This window comes from Sapajus apella, unplaced genomic scaffold, assembly GCF_009761245.1.
Source record: "Sapajus apella isolate SASKATOON/1434 unplaced genomic scaffold, GSC_monkey_1.0 scaffold15, whole genome shotgun sequence".
Classification (NCBI taxonomy): Eukaryota; Metazoa; Chordata; class Mammalia; order Primates; family Cebidae; genus Sapajus; species Sapajus apella.
The window spans coordinates 2,047,058-2,065,992 of record NW_022436955.1 but is presented as its reverse complement, the minus strand read 5'-3'; the positions used below and the strand labels follow the sequence as shown (position 1 = coordinate 2,065,992).

Genomic DNA, 18,935 nt, shown 5'->3' with positions numbered 1-18,935 from the left:
TATTACCACAAGCCATGTGTGAGATGCCCAAAATGCACCCACTTCTGGGGGCGGGTGGGAGGCTGGGGGGAGTCTGAGCTGTCTGTAGGCCTGAACAGCAGCCAGAGGCTCACTTAGGGAGGGTGGAGAGGGGGAAAATGGTCTTCAGGGCTGGAGACCTGGGCTCTGGCTCCTGGCAGGCTCTGCCTTTTGGCAGGCTTGTTTTTCGTTTTTGTTTTCGTTTTGTTTTGTTTTTTTTCACACGGAGTCTTGCTCTGTCACCAGGTTAGAGTGCAGTGGTGTGATCTCGGCTCAGCTCACTGCAATCTCCGCCTCCCAGGTTCAAGTGATTATCTTGCCTCAGCCTCCGGAGTAGCTGGGGCTACAGGCACGCATCACTGTGCCCAGCTAATATTTTGTATTTTTAGTAGAGACAGGGTTTCACCATGTTGGCCAGGATGGTCTCAATCTCTTGACCTTGTGATCCGCCCGCTTTGGCCTCCCAAAGTGCTGGGATTACAGGCGTGAGCCACCATGCCCAGCTGATAGGCTTGTTTTCTCCCTTGGAAATGAGCTGACTCCAGCCTCAGTATCCCCACGAGCCTTCCCACCTGGACACAGCACTCTCTCTCTCACCTGTAGGCTGGTGGCATGGGTCCTGCACAGGCTGGAGATGGCCTTGCCGCAGCCAGTGCTACATGGGAAAACAGGGGAACAGGTCAGTGCTGGGCACGTGGAGTGGGGGCCTGGTGGTGGTGGGAGGGGTCTCGGGAGCTCAGGTAAGGAGGAGGATAGTTGGCCAGTGTCCCTGGGGTATGAAGGCACAGCAGGAAGAAGGGACCCTGTAGCAGGAGCCCAGCTCCCCCAGCCTTCCTGTCTGCATGGCCCATGTTCAGTACCCATACTCTCTGAGGCACGGTGGCCTCAGGGCTGAGATGTGCTGGCCCCGCCCCACCTGCTAGGAATTCAGTCAGTGGGGGAGGCACTTCCATGGGGGAACAGAGAGGACATGCGGCACAGAGGTGGAGGCTCCTGGGAGCATCAGGGAAGGCTTCTGGGAAAGTGGAGGTGGCCTCCAAGCATGTGCAAAGGTCAAAGGTCCAGAGATGAGAGATCCCCAGATTCCGGGAAGAAGTGAGGCTCACAGCAGCTGGCAGGCCCTGTGTGCTTTCCTGATATAGGGCTCCAACATGAGTGGCCGGGGCTCTGTCACCCCTACCTCTCCTTCCCCAAGAACCAGGAACCTGGCCCTTGTTTTCTTGGCTGCAATTGGACGTCTTTATAGAAGCACCTGGAACTGGGTGGTGGGAGGCCTGATCTCTCTCCCGGCTGTGTGGCCTCGGCCCTGGCCCTCTCAGAACCTCAGTTGTCCCAGTGGAGCAATGGTCAGTTTACAGAACTCTCTATGGACATTCTCATACCCAGGGCTGTGATGCAGGTGAAGGGTTCTGTAAATAAAGCTGTCTAGGCCCCAGAGAAAGGAAGGCCCGGCCAGGTCCTGGGCCTTTGTGTCACTCAAGTGCTCCACCTGGCTCCTCTGAGCAGGTGGCACTGCTGTGGCTGTCTGGGGTCACCCCCATCTTGCTTCACTTGAGCCAAGGCTCGAGCTCTCAAAGCCGCCTCCCCCACCTCAACTCCTTCCCTGGCCCTGGGCACAGCAGGGACTCTCTTCTCCATTCCATAGGACAACTGAGGCCCAGAGAGGTGGTCAAGGTCACACGTGCTGGAAGGGGTGGCTGAAACGGGGGGGCTGGTGAGGATTTTCTTTTTTTCTCTCTCCATGCAGGAGCCTGACTCCCCTGGGATGTGTAACGTGCAGACCAGTAAGTGACACATGACTGGGTTCCTGTGTGCATGTCAGGCAGGGTTGCTAGGTGTCCTTGGGTCTGACTGTATGTGGGCAGGGGGCTGTCCCGGGCTAGACCTGGACTCATACAGGGCAGTTCGGGTCTCCTGGGCTGGAGCTTAGAGAGCTCTGTGCTCTGCAGGCCCCACCTCTGGTCAGCCTGGCCTGGTAGCCAGAGCCAGCCCAGAGCCAGTTGGTGGCTGGGGGCCCCCGGAGTCTGGTGTCCAGCTTCTATCCCAAGGAAACAGTCCCAGGGCCAAGTCAGATGAGCTCACCTTCCTGCTGGTACTGCCCAGAGAGCTTCTCCCATCCTCTGGCAGCTGGGAAAATGGGTTTGGCCAAGCTGAAGGGAGAAGGGTGGGATCTCCCTGGGGGAACCAGGCCCCACAGCTTCCAGTTCCCTTGAGCTAAGGGGTCCCCCTCACCTGCAGCTGGGTTGGGGAGGTATGTGATGCCCTTTATCTTAGCCCTGAGGCCGGAATCTGGGATGAGGACTGAGACCAGAAACGTGCTGGGGCAGGATCTGTTCTTTCTTCACTTCATGGCCTCCAGAGAGGCATGCAGTAGACAAGCATTCCTTCCCTTCCTTCCTTCCTTCCTTCCTCCCTCCCTCCCTCCCTTCCTTCCTTCCTTCCTTCCTTCAATACGTAGTTAAGGACAGCCTACTATGTGCCAGCCCTGTGATGAGTTTTCATAGTGAGCAGAGTTCAGGGGCTGTGGGTGGTAGCATCCTCTGTTCCAGGCCTCAGGGTGTCCCAGGGCTCTGAGCTCTGCCCTGTGTCTGCAGTGCTGTGTCCGGCCCCAGCCCCACCATGATGGTGGTTTCCATGAGCCCTCTGAAGCTGGGGATGGCCACCATGGCCTGGAACACACATAGGCCATTGGACTCTGGAGCTTAAGTCTGATGCAGAGACGTGGGGGGCGTTAGGGTTGATGGTAACCATGGCAATGACATGAGGAGGAGCGCTGGCCTATCTCAGAGCAGGGCATGCTCAGTCTCTCATGGACACTCATGGCCAACCTGGGGCGGCAGAGCAGAGACCCTCACGGCTGCTGGGGCAGGCAGGGGGCAGAGCTCAGAGAACAAAAAGCACCTGCCCCAGGTGGCAGAGCAAATCGAATCCACCTGGCCTGGCAGCAGCAGCTGACAGAAACCAAAAAGATTTCCTCGGGGCAGAGAACCCTTAGGGGGTCTGCATCTGAGGACGGAGCACCAGAACCTTCTTCTCTTCCCCTCTGGAAGGAGGCAGAAGTACCGCCAGCTGTGGCCAGGGCCTCCCTGCAGTTCCCAGAGCATGTGGGTTATGGGTGGACACTGGGTGGATGCTGGGTGGCCGTGGGGGCCGGCTTTTGAGGACAGGGCGGGGAGCTGGCTTGGTTTCATCTTCTAGGGCTGCCATAACAGATGTGCACACACCAGGCAGCTGAGAACAACAGGCACTGATTCTACCACAGTTTAGGAGCCAGAAGTCCAGGATCGAGGCCGTGGCAGGTTGGCTCCTCCTGGGGCTCTGAGCAAGACACGCCTGTGCCCCTCTCCTTGCTCCTGGTGGCCACTTGCGGTCCTTGGCTTCTGGCCGTCCTCCAGTCTCTGCCTCCATCTCTACACAGCCTTTACCTCCATGTCTGTGTGTGCCAAGCACTCCCTCTCGGTTCTTTTATAAGGACATCAGTCATTGGATTTAGGGCCCATCCTAAATCCGGGATGATCTCACTTTGAGATTCTTAACTTAATCACACCCGCAAATAAGCTATTTCCAAATAAGGTCACATTCACAGGTAATGGGGTTAGGACGTGGAATTATCTTTTTGGGAGACACTATTCCACTCACGTCCCAGTTCACGGGGAGACTCTGAGGGGCTGGGGGATATGTGTCCCCTACCCTCCCCATCCATTCACTCATCCACTCACTCATTCCCTCCGCCTGTCCACCCAGCCACCCACCCTGTCTTCTCCTTTGTTTCAGGGGTGATGGGAGCTGGAGGCCTCTGAAACAAGGGAGAAGGGAATCTGGGAGAGCTCAGATGGACACATGGATGGATGGAAGGAAGGAAAGAAGGATGTCCTGAAGAGAAGACCTTCGGGGGGGAGGTGGCCACTGACACCCCACCCTATTTCAACAGCGAACCCCTCCCTCTCCACACACTCCCAGGCAGAACAAGGGGAGCCAGACAACTCACTTGCACCAGACCCAGAGCCTCCCAGACCAGAACAAGGAGAAGGCCAGCCATAGGAAGCCTTTGAGATTTAGGCTAGATAGCAGGAGGACTACCCCCAGAGGGCTGTGGGAAAGCCCCATAGCTGGGTGTGGTGGCTCACGCCTGTAATCCCAGCACTTTGGGAGGCTGACGCAGGAGGATTGCTTGAGCCCAGAAGTTCGAGACCACTGTGGGCAACACAGTGAGACCCTGTGTCTAAAAAAACCTTTTTTTTTTTTTTGAGGTGGCGTTTCACTCTTGTAGCCCAGGCTGGAGTACCGTGACACGATCTTGGCTCACTGCAACCTCTGCCTCCCGAGTTCAAGTGATTCTCCTGCCTCAGCCTCCTGAGTAGCTGGGCCTACAGGTGCACACCACTGTGCCCAGCTAATTTTTTGTATTTTTAGTAGAGACAGGGTTTCACTATGTTGGCCACCCTGGTCTCGAACTCCTGACCTCAGGTGATCCACCTGCCTCGGCCTCCCAAAGTGCCGGGATTACAGGTGTGAGCCACTGTGCCCAGCCTAAAAAACCCTTTTTTTAATTAATGAAAAAAGAAAAGCCCCATAGATGGAGGACTCAGTATTGAGCGTCTCTGAGAGGATGCGTGCACAGCCCCCAGTGTGGTACCTGGCACAGTCAGTACCTCGACAGGATAGTGCTTCCCAGAGAGGTTTCTCCCTAGGCCTGGCCATGCTCTCTCCTTCCAAGGCTTGGGGACACCACTAAGCAGCAGCAAATATTTTTGTTAACATTAAAAGAGTGTAAATGAGCACATCAAACCTGTGATTGCATGATATTATTGCTTAGGATAAAGCTAAAAGAAGGGTTTCAGTTTTAAACATGGGCGGACTGAATAGGCCTTGGCTTGGGGTATTGGGTTGCCGAAGAGGAGAAATTAGCCAGGGTTCCTGAGCCGGGGGTCCTGGCTTCCATCTAGCCCGCACGTGTCTTTGGGCCATGGAGTGATTTTAGAAATTAGAATTGGTTGCCAACATTTAAAAATCAGGTAGCTTTACATGAAAAGATCTGGCTTCTCTCAGAAACTGGGTAGACCTGGGGCTGTAATAAGCCCACACTGTGCTTTGAGGATAGTCTGAGCAGCTGCTGGCACCTGCAGAAAGGTGGCACCTGCCCCTTCATTGGTATACATCATTGCCCTGGCTGGGCAGGCCTTTGTTTGAGATCCCTGAGGTCGCAAACTGGCAATGAGGTGGGGCGATCCCAGTAGAGCTAATGAAGTGTAGTATACAGACAGTGGGGGGACTTCGGCTCATCTGGAGCCCAGCGTCCTTAATGTAGAAGATAAAACTAGACCAGCTGGGGCCTGACTTTAGGAGACTAGGCTATAGGCAATGGGGAGCCATTGAAGGTGATTGAGCAGGGGAGTGACTCCAGAAGATGACTCGGGCTGAGCAAGCATTGGAGACAGGGAAAGCAAAGTAGGGCCCCCTCCAAAGCACCTGGGGCCAACTATGAAGAATGTCCTACCCCAGACTTTCTGATTCAAGCGTACGGGAAGCTGGGAATCTTTTTTCTTTTTTTTTTTTTTGACAACCAAGCAATGGTTATGGAAGAATCTGCTTTTTTGAGAAGTACCTGCCTCTTCAGAGGATTCCGACGGTGGGGGAGAGGATGGGACCATACTTTGAGAAACACCCAGCGAGAGGTTAGTGCTTTGGGCCAGGTGGGGGGAGATGTGAGCCTGGACCAGGGAGAGGCAGGGAAGGAGGTATCAGGATCCAGGCCTACCAGAAAGGATGGAGATTTGGAGTTAGGGCTCAGGCTTTGACAGAGGCCCAGGGGTCCAGGTGGGGGCCTTAGCCTGGAACCCATGTGCCCAGGCTCCTGCCTGCTGATCCCGGAAGCGGGGGCTCCTTCCCACATGAGGCTGCTGACTTCACTGGCCGGGGTCAGAACCTCATTTGATAGCCCTGAGGGCAGAGAGGCAATTGACCAGGAGGTGGCATGCTAGGGTGGAGTGGCAGTTTCCATGGGAACTGGAGCACCCATAGCTCCTGAGCACCTGGGTAGGGCCGTGGAGAAGCTGGGCAAGCTATGAATCAGACACCTGCAGAGAGGAGCGCTTGGAGCTCCAGGGGTGGGCCAGCAGCTCCTGTACCAGCCTCCTGGGGGCCTGCCCTGGGGGCTGTGTGGCAGCATACCCCATCCCTCCCCTTCCAGGTCAGTGACCTTGGGCACTGTCCTCCTCTCAGAGCTGCAGAACTTTTAGCTGTAAAATGGGAACAGTATAGGACATGCCTTGCAGGCCCGCTGCAGAGATGAGAAGAGGAAATGAGGCTGGGCATGGTGGCTCACTCCTGTAATCCCAGCACTTTGGGAGGCTAAGGTGGGTGGATCACGAGGTCAGGAGTTAGATCAGCCTGGCCAATATGGTGAAACCCTGTTTCTACTAAAAATACAAAATTTAGCTGAGTGTGGTGGCATGCACCTGTGATCCCAGCTACTGTACTTGGGAGGCTGAGGCAGGAGAATCGCTTGAACCTAGGAGACAGAGGGTGCAGTGAGCTGAGATTGTCTTGGGTGCCACTGCACTCCAGCCTGGGTGTTGAAGCGGGAATCTGTCTAAAAAAAAAAGAGGAAATGCTTGTAAAACGCCCAATCACAAAACATGACCTAAAAAGAAAAGGTTAACGGAAGGGAAAGCAAGTGTGGAAGCCAGGGCAACATCAATTCTTAAGGACGGCCGCTGACGCCGGTGAGGTGCTCATGGGCACATTTATCACTGGGGACGGTGTCCTGGGAGAACAGGGGTCAGGAGACCTGGCTCTGCCTCACCTTCCTGTGTGGCCTCTCTGAGCTGGCTCTCTTAAAAGGGGAGAGTACTGTTCCTGCCCTTTGGGGCTTCTGTGAAAGCCCACGTGCTGACAGGCAAGACATTCTGTTCCCTGGATGTTCCCTGCTACGTCTGGGCAGGGACTTGTACCCCAAGGGGCTGCCCAGAGTGGAGACACTGTACCACTGCTGGACAGCAGCACAGACTGACATGGATGATGCACCCCACCACCGGATTCAGGGTCACACTTGGAGGAGCCTCCCTGGCCAAACCCCAGGGATGTTTGCAGGGCCAGAGGAGCCAGAAGCCACCATGGAAACAGCTAGCTCGGGATGGGGATGCGCTTGGGGCTCCCCTAGAGGGCAGGCAGCACCTCATCTGTGAGACAGGGATAATATCTGTACCTAGAAGTGGGGAGCTCCATGCCCGGCACGTGGGAAGCACCCCATAAAAGGAGGTGTTTATCTGTGTCTCAGTATGCTCATCTAAAATGGGGAGTAAAATATAAAAGAGGGAAAATAAAATGGGGATGCTAATTATAAGCTTGAAAAGTTGATGTGGGGACTAATCCAGTTATTCCATGTAAATCACTCAGCGCAGGGCCTGGCACATAGTAAGTGCTAGAGAATGCAGCTGCTGTTACTATTATTGTGTTATGCAACATCATGAATAATAACAGCCAAAGTCTCAGGATAAGACCTGAGGCCAGCTTCCATTTAAAGTCACCGTTGCTACCACCTGGGGATGGTGGCACATGCCTATAGTCCCAGTTACTCAGAAGGATGAGGCAGGAGGATTGCTTAAGCCCAGGAGGTAGAGGCTGCAGGGAGCCATGATTGCACCAATGCATTCCAGCCTGAGCGACAGAGCAAGACCCCATCTCGACAACAGTCACTATTACTAATTCATGTTTGGCTGAGGGCCACCAAGATCCCTGGAGCTTTTTGGGGACACCTGGTATCCGAGCATTGTCCTTTGTCCCTGACACCTGCCTGGGGGTAGGCTGTTTCTGACGAGTAGCCCCCGCACTCCCTTTGAGCATCTGCCAAGCTCACAGGCCCAGGGTGTTTTTGTTGTCAAGGACTCTGCTTCCCTCAGGACAATCCGGGCAACTGTACCTGGATGCGGCCAGGTGGACCCGAACCTGGGCCTTTTGGCATCCTCCCTGTGATGCTGTGAAGCATTGTTTCTGCCTCTGCACAAATCTTTTTTTTTTTTTTTTTTTTTTTTGGAGATGGAGTCTCGCTCTGTCACCAGGCTGGAGTGCAGTGACGTGATCTCAGCTCACTGCAACCTCTGACTCCCTGGTTCAAGCGATTCTCCTGCCTCAGCCTCCCAAGTAGCTGGGACTACAAGCACACGCCACCACACCCAGCGAATTTTTGTATTTTTAGTAGAGATGGGGTTTTACCCTGTTGGCCAGGATGTTGAGACCAGATCTCCTGACCTCAGGTGATCTGCCCACCTCAGCCTCCCAAAGTGCTGGGATTACTGCGTGAACCACTGCACCCGGCCCACAAATCTTTAAGGAGGCCCTAGCGAGAAACAAATAGGCTCAGCCATCATCAAAGCTCTGTCTCAAGAGGAAAGGGGGGAAAATAATGGAGACAGTGAATGAGCACAGGGTTCAACCCATCACCTGAACACTGATCTGGTCCTGCTGCAAATGGAAAGTGCCATTTCCCCACTGCACAACCAAGCACTGATGCACTGCTGGCCCCCGTGGGCTCCCCGTGGGCTCCCCGTGGGCTCCCTGGGACTTGGAGGCCCAAGCCCACACTCCTGCACCTCCCACAAACAGCTCTTCCTCTGTTCCCTGCAGTCAGCATCCTTCCTGGAGGGCAAGTGGAGCCTGACCTAGTCCTAGAGGAGGTTGAAACGCACTGGGAGGGTGCCTGCCAGGATGTCAGTACCAGCCTGCAGAGTACAGAGGGGGTTCCAGCTTCTGAAGAAGAGAACAAAGCCGTGGAGAAGATGCCCAGGTGGGGAGTCTGAGAAGATCCTAAAAAATTAGTTAAAGCATGCAGCCCCTTATCTCAAAGCTATACAAAGGCACAGGGCAGGAACCAAGCCTGCTTCCCCCTGCCTTATACCCATCCCTCTCCCACGGGTACACAGCTACCAGGTTCCTATGTGCCACTCCAGAGATGGTCTGGGCATATGCAAGCTCGCATCTCCCCCCGATTTTTTCTTTTTGTTTTGTACAGAAGGTAGCACATCACATGTACCTACTTGTACCTTGCTATATTCATTCAACAATATACATTGAGGTCTTTTCACATTCAGGATATAGAGAGCATCTTCATTTTTCAATGCTGCATAGTATGCCATCGTATGGCTGTACCATAATTTATTAAACCTGTTCACTCTTGATGGACATTTAGGTTGTTTCCAAAATTTTGTTATCATGAACAATCCTGCAACAGGCTCCCCGCATACAAAAGTACCTTCCAAAACAGGCACTTTTATATGCATGTCTTTGCACATGTGTGAGTATATCCGCAGGAGAGTTGTAGAGGGGAATTGAATTGCTGGGTCAGTGGTCATGGGAATGTGGAATTGTGGTTGTGATTTGCAAATCCCCTTCCACAGGGATGTCGCAATCTTTCTTCCTACTAGAGATGCTCGGTGACAGTGGGAGGTCATGTTCTGAAGACCATAACCTACATAGCTAAGATGGGGAAACTGAGGCCCAGAGAGGATCAGAGGCTGACCTACAGTCACCACTAGCACAGTGGCTGGGACAGTCCCCTCATGCAGAGGAGAGGGTTGCTCAGCTGGGGCTCCCCAGGTTGAGCCTTGGTTGGAGGGTCCAGGTCTGAACTCGGGAGTCATGGGACATCCTACGGAAAATGGGGCAGCAGGTAGACTGGGGGGCAGCGTCACGTGGGCTCACCTCCTGCCTCTAACCCCAACTCAGGGAGCTGTCCCGGATTGAAGAGGAGAAAGAAGATGAGGAGGAAGAGGAAGAGGAGGAGGAGGAGGAGGAGCAGGAGGAGGTGACTGAGTAAGTGATTTCCCCACCTGGCTGGGGATGGCCCTGGGGCTGAGGTTGGCTGAACTCCTGGGGTCTGGGCACTCTCTACTGCTCAAGGGAGCTCCTTTCTGTTGTTCTGTGCTGTTCGAGGCTGGGCTTTGACCAGAGAGGCTGGGAGAAGCTGGGGTCCCCCTGTTGTGCTCATAATGACCTGGGAATCATATTACCCGCCACTCCACCTCCTTCTACAGACACACACATTACAATGCAGCCTCCAAGAGGGCTGGAACTTTTCTCTGTGGCTTTCACTGCCATGTCCCCAGAGCCTAGAACAGTGCCTGGTACACAGTAGGCACCAAATAAATGTTAGTTGACTGCATGAATGGATGTATGAATGGACATACACAGTGGGCTCCCAATTCTCCCCCGTTATTCACAAACCCAAGGCTGACTCCCTGCCATATGCCTCCGCCGTGGTTGCCTTTGATGACTTCTGGGAATGTCTTGGGTTCTGCTCTACTGCCCAGGAACGGTTGGTCGTCCACCCGTATCCATAGATTTCAACATTAAACACACAGAAGAGTTGAGTTAAAATCAAAGTTAAAAACGAGATCGGGTAACAGAGGGATGAACAGCAGGCAGCTGGACACACCTGTGCCTGGAGTTAGGCCAGGGAGAGGTGGCGCTGGAGATGTGACATTGGGATTCTGGGCATGTAGGTGGCACTGAAAACTGTAGGGCTCAAGATGCTCAGGGAGTGAGTGTGGATGGAGGGAGGCTCATGGGCAAGACCAGACGCTGGGGAGATGAAGCAAGAAGGACCGAGAAGGAGGAGCCAGTGAGCAGGGAGGAGACAAGAAGAGTGTGGGGCCCAGAAGACAAGTTAGTGTTTCAAGAAGGTCAACTGGGCATGGTGGCTCACATCTGTAATCCCAGCACTCTGGGAGGCCGGGCAGTTGGATCACTTGAAACCAAGAGATCGAGACCAGCCTAGCCACTATAGCAAAACCCTATCTCTACTTAAAAAGAAGAAGAAGAAGAAAAAAAAGGAAGTACTGCCTCAAAAGCAGGTTGTAAAGCCTTGAACTTGTTTCCCCAAAGGCAATAGGGAGCCATTGAAGGTTCTTGAGCAGGAGAGTGGCATGATCTGGCAGCTGTGTTGGAGAAAGATTGAGGCAGGGAGAACAGTGAGGAGGCTGTTATGGTGGATCAAGTGGTAGTAAGTTACTCTGTTCGTGCTCCAGTCCCCTGGCATTATGTCCCTGTCTCTCTGCCCACCTTGGTACCTTGTGGCCTGCACCCCTTCTCCCTGACCTGTCCCTCTGGCCATGGCCTGAGACAGGATGGCACCATGAGTATTAGGAGCACAGGTTTGGGCCTCAGAAATGCCAATGCCACTTTGCTTCAGTTAGTGAAATGACTGGGGCAAGTGGTGTACCCACTCGGAGCTTCTGCCTCCACGTCTGTAAAATGGGGGATAGCAAAAGTCTCCTGCAGAGGGGTCATCAGGGCCAGGCCTGGGGTAAGTGCCCCATCAGTGGCCACTGATGTTCTTGTCCCCTAAGAGGATCTCTTTTCGTTCCAGTCAGGAAAAAGTTAAACGGGATTTCAGAGCTGGAAGCCTGTTCAGTGGCATCTGCTTTTAGTCCATAGTTCACATAGACTTACTCAGTTCACATAGACTCTTTCCATGTTTTACCGGAGGCCACACAGCCTCTGCTTGCTTACCTCCAGTGACGGAGAGTTCACAACCTCTCAAAGACTGTCCATTTCATCCATATGCCTCTCTGACTTGTGAAATTATTTCTTATACCAAAACTAAGCCTGCTTCCCTATAGCTTCTGTCCCTTTCCGACTTGTCCTAATTCTGCCTTGTGGGCCTCCATGCAGTCCCTGTGAGGTGAGGAACTTAGCTGCTGCTGGTTTCGTTAGAGCAGGTTGTCTGCCCTCTGCCCTCTCCCTGCCTCTGTGTGGAGAGCATAGCTGTGAGTGGCTCCCTTGCTGAACCTGTACACCTAACACCCAGGCCAGAAAAACCCTGTATTTGCCAGTGCTCTGGAGCCGAGACACACTTTCAAGGCCAGTGACCAACTATGCTCACATATAGGCATGCGCACATGTGCACTAACTATACACATGTCCTCAGAATGCAGTACACACGGGCACACACATGCATAGCTTCACTATACATGTATGCACCAGCACACTGACATACATGCTGGGTTATGCACACAGCATGTACAGGCATGCACACACTTATACCCACACACATCCTGCATATATGCACAAGCACAGGCAGCACACTCATACATGTTCATACGTGTGTGCACACGAGTACACGTACACATGTGCACACATCCACACGACAGCCTTGCACACATGCACATGGATCCGGAGTTCCCTGCAGATGCTGCAGGCATGTACGTCTTTATACAAATGTTCACCCAGAGTTTTCAACTCTGGGAACTTTTGGGCTCCAGGCCCAGGAAGGGACAAGCGAGTGATCGAGTGGGTGGTCACAGCACCAGGGCCAGAGGGAGTGAGGCCCAGGGCAAGCAGAGCTGGGCTGTCACTGACTGGGGAAGGATGCTCTTGGGCATCTTTGCAGAGGCACAGGTTACTGATGACGCAAGGGTCCCGGTAGCGGGCAGATGGTCGCCTAGCAACCTGGTCTCTGCAGGCAACAGCTCAGCCTTCCCTAGCAACTTCGGCCTTTTGGTCCCGCCTGGCCTCCCTGGGGGCGCTTCTGCAGTTCCTTGCACATCCCCTCAATCCGATTAGAAGCAGGAAGGGTTGGTGGCTCCTCTGCCACTGGGGCCACCCTGGCTTGGGAGCTGGGCTTGTGGCTGGGCCGGTGCTCTCCCAGTTCTCCATGTACATGCATCGACTCGGGCTTGGGATGAACGTCACAGCCCCCAGCTGAACCCCTGCTCGTGGGTATCCTGACTGGCACTTACCGGGAGACCCAAGTAGGTGGCTGCCTCTCCCTGAGGCTCCCCTCCTTCCTTCTTTTGGGGCTGGGATTTCAGGTGGAGAGTTTGCTGGAGGTGACAGTGAGGACCTTAACGTGGGGGTACAGGCTGCGGGGTGGCTCAAGGGAGGAGAGGTGGACCGCTAAGCCTTTGAGAGCTGGCTGCCACTGCTGCTCCCTGGATCTTAAACTTGGAAAGCCAGGCAGGCCTCCAGGAAACCCACCTCAGCCAATCTGTCTGTTCTTCTGCTTGGAAATCCCTGAGACTTGGGAACTTTCTGGAAGTTGACGGCCTGTTGCTTCTGGGCTGCATAAGAGGGTGCCTTGGCAGGCACTGAGCACCCTGTCAAACGGGGGCAATGTGGCTTTGGTATATGGCCCCCAGACAGCCCCTGGCAATGCTGACAGCGCCACCGCTGGGCTGTTTACGTGTTTTGATAGCTGGGGATGTTTGTGCAAAATGTTCCTCAATCCACGTGGGTGATTTCATAACCCTGCAGATCACTGCCTCCTCTGGGATTAACAATAATAGTGACAGGAACACTAATAATGGCTGCCATTTGACTTGCGATTTTTTTCTGGGCCACACACTGCTAAGGCAGCCTGAATGGCAGATTCTATCATTCTCTTATCCCATTTCACAGATGAGAGAACTGAGATTTAGAGACGGGGCCCTGCCACTAAGTACAGAGCAGGGATTCTTGGTATTACAGACAAAGAAAGCTTCTCCCAATGTTTAGTGAGGAAGAATACAGAAGAATCACCAGAACAACACCTGGCAGTCTTTTTTTGACTTTTTTTTTTTTATGAGATTCTCATTGGCCCTTCTGATCTTACTTAAATAGGTGAGGCTGCCCAGGCTGGGCAAATCCTACCCATTTGACAGATGAGCAGACAGAGGCAGCCCAAGGGCTTCGAGGTGACTTGCCCAAGGCCAACAGTGGCTTCTGATCTGATACTGGAATAAGCAGGACTCCAAGAAGCCCGTGGCTGGGCCTGTGGGCAGTTCATTTTCTGAGCCTTTGTGCTGTAGGCAGAGAGCTGAGACGGGCCCCATATCTATTTCAGGAAAGTCATCCAGTCATCCCCTTGCTGCCGGAGACATGTCTTTAACCCATTTGAGAAAGGCTGACGTCTTCTTAGTGTAGAAGGCACAGTCTCCAAAATACTCAGAGGCAGGCAGTGAAACAGAGCATGAAGCACGTGGCGTTGGGGTCAGGGATGCCGTGTCTTATCCAGGCTCACCTTGCACAGGCGGTGTGACCATGGATCCGCCATCAAACCTCTCTGAGCCTCTGTTTGTTTTATCAGCTGGCATGTGAGCAGTAACAGTTTCAATCTGTCAGGGTTATGTGGAATTTGGGTTTTTTTTCCTAGGCTTTTTTAAAAAGTTAATTATTTTTTCTTTTCTTGTTTTTTTTTTTTTTTTTTTTTTTTTTTCATAAAGACAGAGTCTCGCTCTGTCACCCAGGCTGGAGTACAGTGGCATGGTCTTGGCTCACTGCAATCTCTGCCTTCTGGGTTCAAGTGCTTTTCCTGCCTCAGCCTCCCAAGTAGCTGGGATTACAGGCATGAGCCACTACGCCTGGCTAATTTTTGTATTTTTAGTAGATGCAGGGTTTTGCCATGTTGGCCAGGCTGGTCTTGAACTCCTGACCTCAGGTGCTTTGCCCACCTTGGCCTTCCAAAGTGCTAGGATTATAGGTGTGAGCCACCGTGCCTGGCCTAATTATTTTTTCAATTGACAAAAATCATATATATTTTTGTGTATATTTATTGTTATTTTGAAATACATATATATTATGGAATGGCTAAATAGAGCTAATTAACCTATGCATTTCCTCATATGCTCACCATTTTTTATGGTGAGAACAGTTCAGATCTACTCTTAGCAATTTTTACAAATACAATATATTGCTGTTAACTAGAGTCACATGCTGTATAGCAGAGCTCTCAAATTTAAGCTTCCTATCTAACTGAACCTTTGTACCCTTCAACCAATATTTCCCCAACCCCACCCCTCCCCGACCTGGTAACTACCATTCTATTCTCTCCCTCTGCAAGTTCAACTTTTTTACACTCCACATATAAGTGAGATCATATGGTATGTGTCTTTCTTTGTTTAGCTTATTTCACCTAACATAATGTCCTCAAGATTCACAAATGACAAAATTGCCTTCAACTTAAAGGTTGAATTCTTTTTTTCTTGTTTTCTCTGTGGTGGGGGAGTTTTGCTCCTGTTACCCAGGCTGGAGTGCAATGGTGCCATCTTGGCTCACCGCAACCTCCGCCTCCTGGGTTCAGGCAATTCTCCTGCCTCAGCCTCCCGAGTAGCTGGGATGACAGGCATGCACCACCATGCCCAGCTAATTTTTTGTATTTTTAGTAGAGACAGGGTTTCACCATGTTGACCAGGATGGTCTCGATCTCTTGACCTCGTGATCCACCCGCCTCAGCCTCCCAAAGTGCTGGGATTACAGGCGTGAGCCACCGAAAGGCTGAATTCTATTGTGTATATCTAGAACATTTCCTTGATCCACTCATCTGTTGATAGATATATAGGTTATTTATATATATTGGTTATTATAAATAATGCTGGCCAGGTGTGATGGCTCATGCCTGTAATCCCAGCACTTTGGGAGGCTGAGGCAGGTGGATCAACTGAGGTCAGGAGCTCGAGACCAGCGTGGCCAACGTGGTAAAACCCTGTCTCTACTACAAATACAAAAATTAGCTGGGTGTGGTATCGTGGGCTTGTCATCCCAGCCACTCCAGAGGCTGAGGCAGGAGAATCACTTGAACCTGGGATGCGGAGGTTGCAGTGAGTGGAGATCGCACCATTGCGCTCTAGCCTAGGTGACAGAGCGAGACTCTTGTCTCGGAAAAAAAAAAAAGTTAATGCAATGATGGGAGTGTAGACATCTCTTCAACATAGTGTTTTCATTTTGCTTGGATCTGTACCCAACAGAGGGATTGCTGAATCACATGGTAGTTCCATTTTTAAATTTTTGAGGAATTTCTGTACTCTTTTCCATAATGGTTGCACTAATTTACATTCCCACCAACAGTGTATAAGTGTTCCCTTTCCCTTGCATCCTCAGCAACACTTGCTATCTTGTCTTTTTTTGTGGGGGGAGGGTGGACAGGGGACAGAGTCTTACTATGTCATCCCAGCTGGAGTGCAGTGGCATGATCTCAGCTCACTGCAATCTCCACTTGAGTTCAAGTGATTCTCCTGCCTCAGCCTCCCAAGTAGCTGGGATTACAGGCACGTGCCACCCTGCCTGGCTAATTTTTGTATTTTTAGTAGAGACTGGGTTTCACCATGTTGGCCAGGCTGATCTTGAACTCCTGACCTCATGATCCACCCGCCTCTGCCTTCAAAGTGCTTGGATTACAGGATTACACCACGCCTGGCCTATCTTGTCTTTTTCATAGTAGCCATTCTAACAGGTGAGAATCTGATATTTCACTGTGGCTTTGATTTGTATTTCTCTGATGATTAGTGATGTTAGGCATCTTTTCATATACCTGTTGGCCATTTGTATGTCATCTTTTGAGACAGCAGGAAGTGTCTATTCAGATTCTTGCCCATTTTTTTAATCAGGTTTTTTTTTTTTTCCCCCCTTAAATAGCTGTTTATTGGCAGTGTGCTGGAAAGGGCGATGGAGTTAGCATTCAGACGACACCACACATGACTGTCACAAGGGAGGCAAGAGCGTGGGCAAGCCAGTTTGAAGCCCCGGAGCAGGAGGCCCCCACTTCAACAGTGTGGGAGGGGGCGGGGCCTGGAGTGTTGGGGGCAGCCTGGGAACACCTCCGCTTAGTAGGCATGGTTAGAGATGAAGAGGGAGTCGCTAGCAGCAGCCCCAGCCTGACCGCTTGGGGTGTACTTTCCTTGACAGGCGAGGCTGTTGGCCAGGGCGCGCTTGATGTACTCCTCCTGCGCCGCCTTCTTGTTTTCCTTCTTCCCACCCCAGGCCTTCAGGGCAGAGGCTTGCAGGGCTCGGCCATAGGAGAAGGTCAGGGCCCAGGGCTTCAGCAGGGGGCACTTGTTGATGGCGTTGAGGTTGATGGATGCCTCCTCCTCACTCTGGCCTCCAGAAAGGAAGGTGATCCCAGGGACAGTGGGGGGAACTGTGTGGCGAAGTGCTGTGACAGTTGCCATGGCAATCTCCTCGTGAGAAAACTTCTGAGTGCAGGCGTGGCCTGGGGTAACCATGTTGGGGTTCAGCAAGGTGCCTTCCAGGTAGATGTGGTGGTCACTCAGAGCCTTGTAGACAGCAGCCAGCACCTTCTCGGTCACATACTGACAGCGCTTCAAGTCATGGTCTCCATCAGGGAGGATTTCAGGCTCCACGATGGGCACAATGCCATTCTGCTGACAGATGCTGGCATAACGGGCCAGGACGTTGGCATTTTCCATGATGGCGAGGGCTGAGGGGGTGTGCTCCCCAATCTTCAGCACACAACGCCACTTGGCGAAGTCAGCGCCATCCTTCTTGTACTGGGCACAGCACTCAGACAGCCCATCCAGCCCTTGGGTGGTGGTCTCACCATTTGTCCCTGCCAGGGGGACCATGCCCTTGTCTACCTTGATGCCCACAACACCGCCCTTGGATTTGATAACTTGGGGGAAGGGACGCCCATCATCCGCCTTCTGGTAGAGTGTCTCGTGGAAGAGGATGACGCCCCCGATGCAGGGGTTCACCTGGTCATCAGCTGTCAGCAGCAGCTGACGGTAGAAGCACCGGTTCTCCTCGGTGTTCTCAGTGCCAATGGACTGCAGCTGCTTGGCAGTGCTCCCAGTGGACTCATCTGCAGCCAGGATGCCCTTGCCCGGGGCCACGATGTGGTGAGCGATGTCAGACAGCTCCTTCTTCTGCTCCGGGGTTAGCGCTGGATATTGGTAGGGCATGGTGCTGGTGGTAGCAAGTTCCTGGTACAGGAGAGGGGCGAGTGTGCGGGATCTGGCGGAGAGGACGGCGGGCTGGCGAGCTAATCAGGTTTTTTTTTTTCTTACAATTGGGTTGTTTGAGTTCCTTATGTAATTTGGATATGAACCCCTTGTTCAACTTACAGTTTGCAAATATTTTCTCCCATTTTGTAGGTTGTCTCTTTACTCTGTTGATTGTTTCCGTGGCTGTGCAGGAGCTTTTTAGTTTGATGTAATCCCATTTTGTCTATTTTTGGTTTTGTTGCCTGTGCTTTGAATTCATATTTTAAAAAATCATTGCTTAGATCAACGTCATAGAGCTTTTCCTCTGTATTTTCTTCTAGTGGTTTTATAGTTTCAGATTTTACATTTAAGTAGTCTTCAATCCATTTGAGTGGGTTTTTTTTTGTTTTTTGTTTTTTTTTGAGATAGGGTCCTGCTGTGTTGCTCAGGCTGGAGTGCAGTGGTGCGATCACAGCTCACTGGAGTTTCAACCTCCCAGGCTCAAGCAATCCTCCCACCTCAGCCTTCCAAGTAGCTGGGATTACAGACACATGCCACCACATCCAACTAGTTTTAGTGCCTTATAGAGATGAGGTTTCACCACGTTGTTCAAGCTGGTCTCGGACTCCTGAGCTCAAGCGATCCTCCCAAAACGCTGAGATTACAGGCATAAGCCATACCCAGCCAACTTCTTCAGTTTCTTTCATCAATATTTTATAGTTTTCAGCATATAGATCTTTCACCTTCTTGATTAAATTTATTCCTAAGCATTTTATTTTATAGCTATTATAAATGTGGTTGTTTTATTTCTTTTTCAGATAGTTCGTTGTTAGCATATTGAAATGTTACTGGATTTTCTATTTGATTTATATCCTGCAACTTTACTGAATTGGTTTATCAGTTCTAACATTTTTTTGGTGGAATCTTTACGGTTTTTTATATGTAAGATCAAGTTATCTGCAAAGAGGAACAATTTAATTTCTTCCTTTCCAATTTGGATGGCTTTTATTTCTTCCTCTTGCCTAATTGCTCTAGCCAGGATTTCTTACACTACATTGAATAGAAGTGGTGAGACTGGGCCGGGCGTGGCAGCTCACATCTATAATCCTAGCACTTTGGGAGACTGAGGTGGGAGGATCACTTGAGCCCAGGAGTTTGAGACCAGTCTGGTATAGCAAGATCTCTACTAAAAATACAAAAAAAAAAAAAAAAAAAAAAAAGTCAGGA

At 51.8% G+C, this 18,935-nt stretch overlaps 1 protein-coding gene and 1 pseudogene across 5 annotated transcripts in view; one reads left to right on the top strand and one right to left on the bottom strand.

The window, feature by feature from the left end:
• CNGB1 (cyclic nucleotide gated channel subunit beta 1) overlaps positions 1–18,935 on the top strand; it is a 92,012-nt gene that overhangs the window by 13,142 nt on the left and 59,935 nt on the right. For 3 of the 4 annotated variants that reach the window (XM_032284045.1, XM_032284042.1, XM_032284043.1), the window contains 4 exons: positions 622–697; positions 1,766–1,802; positions 8,644–8,803; positions 9,742–9,828. In XM_032284045.1, coding sequence (XP_032139936.1) covers positions 622–697; positions 1,766–1,802; positions 8,644–8,803; positions 9,742–9,828 — 360 coding nt within the window. Of the gene's footprint in view, positions 1–621; positions 698–1,765; positions 1,803–3,792; positions 4,225–8,643; positions 8,804–9,741; positions 9,829–18,935 lie in introns of those variants that run through there. The other variant, XM_032284044.1, reaches the window with a different exon arrangement.
• On the bottom strand, positions 16,378–17,777 carry LOC116555465 (annotated as a pseudogene). Its single transcript, XR_004270542.1, has one exon. The product of XR_004270542.1 is annotated as a fructose-bisphosphate aldolase A pseudogene (transcript).